Source organism: Cottoperca gobio, chromosome 23 (genome assembly GCF_900634415.1).
Source record: "Cottoperca gobio chromosome 23, fCotGob3.1, whole genome shotgun sequence".
NCBI classification, from domain to species: domain Eukaryota; kingdom Metazoa; phylum Chordata; class Actinopteri; order Perciformes; family Bovichtidae; genus Cottoperca; species Cottoperca gobio.
This window is the reverse complement of record NC_041377.1, coordinates 7,829,470-7,839,087: the sequence shown is the minus strand read 5'-3', so window position 1 is coordinate 7,839,087 and position 9,618 is coordinate 7,829,470. Positions and strand designations below refer to the sequence as shown.

The following is a 9,618-nucleotide window of genomic DNA, read 5'->3' as shown; positions in this document are numbered from 1 at the left end:
TCTCTCATACTGTGAATTAGGTTTTAAAATCAAAACAGTAATAAAGAACTACAGCAATGAAAGCTTTTCATAAAATGTCACAGACATTTAAAAAATGTTTAAGCAATTTCTCAAATACTGAATACGGGTACATCATGTTGTGGGTAATGTTTGTATACTCCTACTTCAGCTGAATGTGTGGAAGCTGATATTCTATGTTTTAACTTTACCAGTTGTAAAAACCCACATGGCATTCAAATCACAAACAGTTATTACAATTCAGAGTATCAGGAGGGAATGGTGATCCTGTACTCCCAGGTGTGATGTAGGAGGAATAGTTTGGCTCTGTTTGCATGTTACTGCTAGCTGTGCTGTCCACGAGGAAGGTCTGCAGACAGTGATTGATTGCCTAAATGGACCCGCTCCAGACAATCTCCATTAATGTTCTACGTGAGGAGACTACGCTTGGCTTGCTGGGAGACACCACCTAGCGTCGCCCTACCTACCTCTGTCACGGTCATCTGTAAACACTCATCAAGTGAGAAGCAGGAAGGGCGGGGGTGACGCCTGCTGGTGCTAAACCTTCATCCTCCAGTTCTCAGCTCACCTCCAGTGGTTCTTTCTCCCTTTAGAGACAACTCCCTTCTCTTGAAACTGTTAAACTCTATTTCTCTTCAAGTGTGTTTTTCCCTATCTCCTCCTTTCATCAAATTGATTTCATTGTCACATTCTTGCCAGACTTAAAAGCACACTCCATCACTAAAGTCAAATACAATTGACATGTTATTTCTTCTGTCTCATATGGGAACTGTATCTCATACTAATTACACATTTTGATTGACAACTTGAATCTTTGACTAAATTATGTTAGCTCAATTGAGTGCAAAAGTGTATTTTTGACCTGGGAAATAGTTTGACAAAAGCTCTACCTAATCTCCATGACAACTAGGAAAACTGCATCCCCTGAGGGGGACCTTGTGACGTGGATGAAAGCTCTGGAAAAACAAAATTAGTTTGAATAAATCTATCAGACAATCTGTTCTCAATGTGTACTTACTAGGTTTTAGCCTTCTTACAGTCTTCATTAGCAGATGGAGATGGATCAGGTGTCATCACTTCTCCGGCCGTCTACTAACTCCTGGTCAATTACCCTTGACCTTTTCCCAGTGGATGCTGTGAGTGCTTTTGGTCTGGTGTTCATTTACTGTCACTTAATTTGACCTTTATGAAGCTTTACAAGTTCAGGTTTTTGATGTCATAGAGGATTGCCTACAACATTTTGTTTACCACAACATTTTACAAGAAAGAATGCTTGTGTGAATTTTTGCTTGTTGTTTTTGTCCTCTTAAGTGAGAAGCTGCTGCAGCATTTTCTTTGTAGACACCATGATGTGCTTTTGTCAATTGTATGAAGAGTTTATAGAACACAATTTGGAAAACAACACATGGAGCATGCATTTGCTCTTTTGCAAAGAGTTTTGGATTTGTGTCTGTCTATTTTTAAAACTGGCACCAACAATGCATCAGGTGGTCGATTGTTTCATTCATACTGTGAGATCAACCTCAGAAATGGGCCGAAGAGATGACCACTAGGTGTCAGTATGGAACCACCGTTAACCATGAGACCAAACAATCTTGAGAGAACAACTTTATTAGCAGCATATAAAGCATAACATCAATTAGATTTGTTGCCATATATGAAACACACTTTTATAAAGGCATATATAAACGACTGGCTACAGACAGTAAAGCTTACAGTGTGTTTGAAGAAAGCAGGAAATCAAGCGTCCCAGCGTTTCCTTCCTTCATTGCAGTAATTTGGTAAAATTATCAATCAAAATGTAGTTACTTGTCTTTAATAAATTGCTGAGATGTGTGAATAAATGACATGATGAGATTCAGTCCTTTCAGAGTGTTTTTGGTGAGAGACATCCTGCCCTGCTGTTGATCGCCTGCTATCTTAAAACAACAGTATATTGTTGGCGCTCCACAGGTTTGTGCGTCCTTGCTGCAGACCAAAGCCAGCCTGAAGTGAGAGTCTGCTGAGGGCCCCTGCAGCCCCCAGTATTGTTAATGAAATTATTTGTAAACCTTTCAGAAATCATTTGTAAGACATCTAAAAACATTACATAGATAGATCGATCAGATTTATGATGATTATAATAGTCGGTTAAATAGTTAATAATTACTTTGTAAAGCATCTATAAACTCTTTTACATAGTAATACTTTATCAATGGTTAATAATCTATCTATGTAATGTTTATAGATGTTTTACTAAATATTTCTTATAGGTTTACAAATCATTTGGTAATCATTAACAAATACTTACTATAGCATATACAATTATATATTGTTTTCAACAATAAACTCTTATAAAAAAGGTTAATAATTTAATGCTATTGTTATTGTCATATAATTTATAAACTAATTATTTTATATTACATAAACTAATAATAAAATGACATAAATGATAGAATTACTAATAATTCATATTCATTATTAATTATATTTAATTCTTTGTGAAAAGTAAAATAACTATTAACTAAAGTCTAATTAACTATCAATTTAGTATTTATTAAGGACGGTTATTATAAAGTGTTACCTGCAGTTTTTTAAGAACTGTGCTAAACCTTAATTCTCTCACACATCTCGTTACGTCTTATTTATGACTCAACTCCCAGATAATAAATGGCCCTGTTCCTGTATGAGTGTCTCCCTCATTTGGCTGAAAAAAAACAATGTTTGATTGGAGGCAGCCAGACCGATACAGTCCTTCAAAGGCTGAGGAGTTTAATTGGACTAACTCTTTAGACATGCCCATCAGCTTGGCTCTTGGCTGGTCCTCCACTTTAGTCCAGACTAAAATATCTCCACAACTATTGGATGGATTGCCATGAAATTTGGTTCAGACAGTGATGGTCCCCTCTGGATTAATTGTAATAAAGCTTGTGATGCTCTGACTTTTCACAAGTTATAGATCTATTTTGCCGTTGTGTTTCTGTTTTGCCGTTGTGTTTTCTTGTTGTGATTTCTGTTTTGCCATTGTGTTTTGCACTTCAGGGCCACCGTACACAGTACACTGTGCACTGCACTGCAGGCTAACTTCATCCAATCCTCTGAATGTATTATCTAAAAGTCAGCTGAAATTCATGCATTAAATTTTAAAGTGAATTAATGAACGCCTCCACTAAAACTTTTAATAGCCTATCCGATAAGAGAAATGGTGTCGTGAGACCTTCATTAAAGGGGAGTTAAAGGATGGCTCTACCAGGGACAGTCAGACTTCAGGGAGCTGATACACTGGGTGCTTCACTCTCCATGTTCTCATTTCATTTAGAGTCAGGTCAACCCGCTGTGCCTTCAGTGTCAAATATCCCAACAGCAGGACTATCGGCTGAAGAGAATACAGTATAAACTAAACTGACAAAAAGAGATCACATTATCAACTAAATCTGATCTATGAAGCCTCTCAAAGGGTACTGTATGTTTACATATAAAATGCTAGAGGTACTAATTAAATTAGACACATTGATATTTACATTACACATTTAACATTGATCTATCAGAGGTCCAAATATGATTTATGGATTCGGTAACACTAAACTTGGCAAACGGACAGGGATACTTTCAACCCAAGTATCCATGTATATTTGTATTTTTTGCTCAATATCTGGAGAATCCGGTCTGGAGTGTAACGCAGCGTTTAAACATAGTTCTGTGTACATATGCAAGTAAACTGGAAGTTCATTCATCACTATAGGAACCTCCATGATCTCCAATGTGTTTGTGAAACTCCTCACGTTTGGAATTTGTATGAGTACGTTGAAAATGTTGACTTTAGTGGCAGGATTTGGACAGACTGTATGTCACAGAAAGTTAGCATAAAATACTAAGAAATTTGCTAAATTGGCCATTTAATTTAATTCAGTTGCTTGCCTATGTTGATAGTCAAATTGTGTAATTGTAGAATGTTTATTAAAACGAAACTAGTTCAGCTAAATGAACACATTGTGAATTTTAATAATGTTATTTTGCTAATATGGTTAACATACATACGGCCTAAATTGAAGTTAAATAAAAGTGGGAGAGTTCATTATTACTTTCATATACATTAATTTATTTGCATTTAACAATCAGTAATGCACCAGACGCATATTCCATAACACTGGACAGTGGAAAAAAACCCACACAAAACCAACTTGTCTGCTATTATACCTATGCAGTGGAGTTACTATCCATCTGTCAAGAGATGCATTTCCTTGCGTTGAACACTAGGGGCATACTCTGTACACTATACGGAGCTACACACACAAAACAAAACCGTGTGGGATCGAGGCATCAGTGTCAGAAGCTATTTAGCTAATGACCCTTCTTCACTCTCGGATGTTTGTTTCACACCAGCTGCAATAGAATCGTCATCAATACGGCCACTTGTGTGCTGTGAATTCTCTGGACAATGTGCACATTCACACATGGGGTCAATCGAACATCACACTGACTTTATACTCGGGAGCTGGTAGGGTAAAGTATGTTTGATGTCCGGTCCGAATGTTTCTCACATTCAGCTCCTTCAGGAAAGTTCTAGATAATTTCAGGGTTGCAGTGCATTTTTATGAGGGGCTTAAGAGAGAATAAATCAAGATTTATGTGCATTGAACCGTGAACCCTATATAATAAATTGAATTTCTATAGCGGTTTTCTAGAACTCAAAGTCGCTATATGTTGTATCGTATAGAAGCTTTACACATCTACATGCCACTAATCATGCGTTTTGTACTAAGTATGGATCCTACAATTCTCATAATGTAATTTAGTAGTTTACCGCTCCCTGCCTGACTTGACAAAGCTTCTCCAGAGACACAGAACCGTTTTTTTGGCTCTTTGATGAGTAAAGTGCCTTTGACATGGGAAAACAGCTCCTTTAACTCAGAAAGGTGGTAAACTGTCTCTGGAGGTATAGTATGCTCACATGAATGTCTCTTTACTTTTGGTTCACAAGGCTAAATTGATATTCATGAAGACAGAAATGATGAAACAAAGTAACAGCAGAATGTTTGACTCTTTGCTTTTATTCAGGTAGCAGCATCAATCAGCACTGTCCTACTTAAACAATGCAGGTCCTCCCAGCCCTACAAAGCCATACACACATTCAGAAACTTCACACATCATACTGAACATACATCTACAATCAGACACACAGCGTATGCACGCACGCACGCACACACCTGCACCAAGCCCTTCTATAGATTTCCTGTACAGTGAGAGACTGCTGTCATGGCTGAGAGAGAGATGACCTAGAGAGAGAGAGAAGACCGAGAGAGAGAGAGATGGCCGAGAGCGAGAGAGAGATGAGAGAGAGAAAGAAAGAGAGAGATGAGAGAGAGAGGGATGGCCGAGAGCGAGAGAGAGGGATGGCCGAGAGCGAGAGAGATGAGAGAAAGAAAGATGACAGAAAGAGAGAGAGCGAGAGAGAGAGATGACAGAAAGAGAGAGAGAGAGAGAGAGAGATGACCGAGAGAGAGCGAGAGATGAGAGATGACAGAGAGAGAGAGAGAGATGACCGAGAGAGAGATGAGAGAGAGAGAGAGAGAGAGAGAGAGAGAGAGATGAGAGAGAGCAAGAGATGAGAGAGATGACAGAGAGAGAGAGAGCGAGAGATGAGAGAGATGACCGAGAGAGAGAGAGAGAGAGAGCGAGAGATGAGAGAGATGACCGAGAGAGAGAGAGAGAGAGAGCGAGAGATGAGAGAGATGACCGAGAGAGAGAGAGAGAGAGAGGCCTCTAGTTTCACGATGGTACAATCTTAAAAATAAGGAAATGTCTCCTACACTTTCAAATTAGTGAGTTGTTTTCCACTCACTTACTTCATTTCACAGACACCGAAATTAATAACAAATAGACTACACATGCAATTGATTTGAAAAATCAATTCCAACTCAAAGTCCACTTTCAATCACATCACATGGTATTCATCATTAGCTCATTCTTGACCTTGGAAATAGTACTTTGACAAAACAATCCTGAACAGTCACAGCAAGGTCTTAGTTGATTGTTCAATTGAATCACATTATTCATGTGATTTTTTCTTTTATTGATTATATTTCTCGGGCATGTCAAGTGGCAGGAGATGAGGGACTGAACGGGATTAGAAATCTGACTTTTTGAGACGCATACTAGTCTGATTTTGAAAAAGTGTAAATACGCTACTATCTGTCTCCCTTTTTTATTTTTATTTGTTATCCTTCCAGTGTAACTACGCTAGTTAGCAATCTGTGTAAGTGGACTCTACAGTCACCTGGGATAGAGGCAGCTGAAATAACACTGAAATGATCCATCTTTCCTCCTGGCACTTGAAGGCAAAAGAAAGAAAGCGGAAGAAATCTTCTACACACAAGATTAGAGAGTGAACTGTTGCGGTGTTTATGTGATCCCTGATCAGTACTACTAAACAACTACTAAATGATCTGTGTGGTGAAGCGTCGTGAATGAGAGCCCAAACAGACTATACAACATTAGTCTTGCTCGTAGTCCATAAATGCAATTTGTGTTTAATGACAGTAGTAAAAAAAATTTGTTGCGACAAAACTGCTCATGTGCAAAAGTTCTTCTTCTTCTGGTGTCAGTCACCAAACATCATCAGGTGTATTTGCACCACCCTGTGGACAACTCTGATTTGAATGTTACCCAGAAAAACCAGGACAGATTTCAATCATTTCTGAATATTTAATTGATCCTTTCAAACTTCTACACAATATTTAATACCACAGTGATATTAACATCATTTACATTCTCTAATGTAATCCATTCATGACTTTACCAAACTTTAATTTGAATGATCTTATTATATAGTAACATGCATCGTAATGCAGGTACTCAAGAGAGTCTCTCGGTTCTCTTTCTGTCATCTTTCTTTCTCTCATCTCTCTCGCTCCTCTCTCTCTCTCTCTCTCTCTCTCTCTCTCTCTCTCTCTCTCTCTCTCTCTCTCTCTCTCTCTCTTCTCTCTCTCTTTCTCTCTCTCTCTCGATGTACCTGACACACACGCTACAGGAGTTGTAACAGCTGAACAGCATATCCATAACAAACCCATATCAGGATTACCACAGCAAGCCGCATGATGTGTGACAACACAAATAGGCCACGATAATGTCGTCAAACTAGAGGCCAGAGTGAGAAAGAAATGGTGAGAGTGAAAGACAGAAAGAGCATCTCTCCTGACCGCAAGTGATCTGAGTTTTAAACTCTCTTTGCTGTCCTCCTCAGATCCGGAGACAATACCCCTTCTTGCTCCACCCATCAGGACTGTAAACATAGTGATAAATAATACTGATTGTTGGAAAGAAAAGTAAACCGTGAGCTCAGTGCATTTCCTCGTGCTGCTCGATGTGATGGGGCAGCCTCACAAACTGACAGGTCTTCCAGCAGGTGTCTGTGCATACCGCACTGGCATCCATTTAAAAATACACACAAAAAAAAGCACACTGCACCAGCTGCTGTCAGATTCTGTAGTCGTAACAGAACACTGGAAACATTCTCTAGCAGCACGCTCAGGCTGATGTGGAGATACCCTGAATATCAACCGCATGGACGACCTCAAGCCATCTTTGCACTTAACTTTCCTTGTCATGTGAGGAGAAGGATTTATTCTGATATGCATCAGCTAGGAAACAAATTAAGAAGCAGCAGATGGCCGGCTGGCTGGCTGCTCGCCTCAATATGTGAGTGTGTGTCACTCGTCACAATGAGATATTCGAAATCTGTGTGGACATGTTTACCGCTTTGTCTTATCTTGCCGCCTGGTGACGATTTGCATTTGAGTCGGGGAGTGCTGTCAGTCAGAATGTAAGCCCACAATGCTTCACATCTGCAGCTCTCCTTAAGCTTTTTGCTAAGCACTGTCCTGGAGAAACACACACACAGTCACATCTACCTGCATGTACACACACTCACACGCTTACATACATAAGGTTACACACAGCCCACAACTTTGTCACTGGCCTTACAAATAGGACAAGGCATTGAATGTCTGCTTTTCTTGCCTGCTGTCAGTCAGATTTCAGAGCCAGAGCTCAGGGCCCACACAGTTGGGGTCCGTGCCTAGCAGTCACTCATGTTGTCTTTCACAGCTTTTTCATCCTGGCAGAAGGGATCTCCTCCTGGATTATTCCTTCCATCCACAGCAGAGGCCAAAGAATGAACATAAAGACCCATGCAGTCCCACACTGAGGGTCAAACGTTCTAACAAAGTCTGAGGGACTCAAGTCTCAAAGTAACCTGATGGCCTCACATGGGTCTGTTTCCTGTGCCCCCCCCCTTCCCCAGCCCATGGATTGTGTTGATAGTTCAGAGCCGGGGATGTGAGGGTCTGCAGTGGTGGCTAGCTGTTGTTCTCAGCTGTCATGTATTTTAGGGCAGCGAAGCCGTAGCGCCGCGACATGTTCTGCTGGAACTCCTCCTTCAGGGTTTTGAGGCAGACCCGGTACTGCTTGTTGGAGCGGAACTTGGTGATATCGAAGCTGGGCGCATGAGGCATGTGGATCATGTAGGCATTGGGCAGAACCACAAACTCATACTCCTGTAGAGAGAGGAGGACAGGAAGAACTTTCAGTCTGGACGGCTGAGTGTTACAACCCCCTCACGTCTTTATTACAACACCTCATATAAAGTTGCATTGGTTGTTTTATTGGTTACATCTAGTAGACACAAAGAAACATCTAAATATTTGGTGCAGGTTTAGTGATAAGACTACAACTAATTTCCTATCCAGGTCTTGACCACTGTCAGCTGGGATCGGCTCCAGCCCCCTTTAAGGATAAGCTTTTACAGAGAACGGATGGATGGACCTTACTTTGCCAAGATTTGAGAGGCTGTTTCCATCAAGGGCTTTTTCATTAGGGTTCAAACTTTGATGTCTGTACCAGGGGTTGGCATTTCATTGAATAGGACATTGCAAAGACAGATATGAGTACTTCATCCAAACCTGACCTAAGGCAACATAAGAAAGCATCATCATACTTTACTCTACAGTGGCATGTCTACAAGGGAATTTGAAATACATGTGTGAAGCACAGAACTGATTTCTTAACTTAAAAACACAGATTTTACAACAATTTATTTGGTATTTCAAGAAACTGCAGACACCATAAAGTTAAAGCATGGAGAAGCGTTATACTGAGACATTAAGTTAGGTAAGTAAGTTACCTGTGCATCCAGCTCCATGATGTGAGCCACCTTGTTCCAGCCGAAGCCCACAAAGCGGCGGTCATACTCAGGACTGTCCCTCCTCACCATGACATAGGGCTCAAAGTCAGCTTCCCACTGAACCCTGTAGGGCGTGGTGGCTGTCCGCCATTTGGCAAAGTTAGTTGGTGCGTGGCCTTTAGTCCACACATGATACCTGTAGACAAGAAAAGGGTTTAACAAACTATAGTTGTAGGGAGTCAACTATGCACCTATATCCAGTCTTTCCGACAGGAAGTGCACATTTATAGTTTAAACGTTTAGACCTTACACAGTAGACCAATTAATGTTTGATGGGAAAAACTTCTGTTGTGTCTTTGTGCCATCATAACACTTCTTTCTCCACCAACTGCCAAGACAAAAGAGGCATTTACTGACTGCAAATTCTATGCAAAGCGAGT

At 40.3% G+C, this 9,618-nt stretch overlaps 1 protein-coding gene across 1 annotated transcript in view; it reads right to left on the bottom strand.

Annotated features, from left to right (window-relative positions):
• Positions 1-5,632: 5,632 nt before the first annotated feature.
• The window catches only part of large1 (LARGE xylosyl- and glucuronyltransferase 1), a 74,930-nt gene continuing 70,944 nt past the window's right edge, over positions 5,633-9,618 (bottom strand). The window contains exons 14-15 of the mRNA XM_029462103.1: positions 9,179-9,374; positions 5,633-8,552 (exon numbers count right to left, since the gene is read on the bottom strand). Coding sequence (XP_029317963.1) covers positions 8,355-8,552; positions 9,179-9,374 — 394 coding nt within the window. The 3' untranslated portion in view covers positions 5,633-8,354. The remainder of the gene's footprint in view (positions 8,553-9,178; positions 9,375-9,618) is intronic.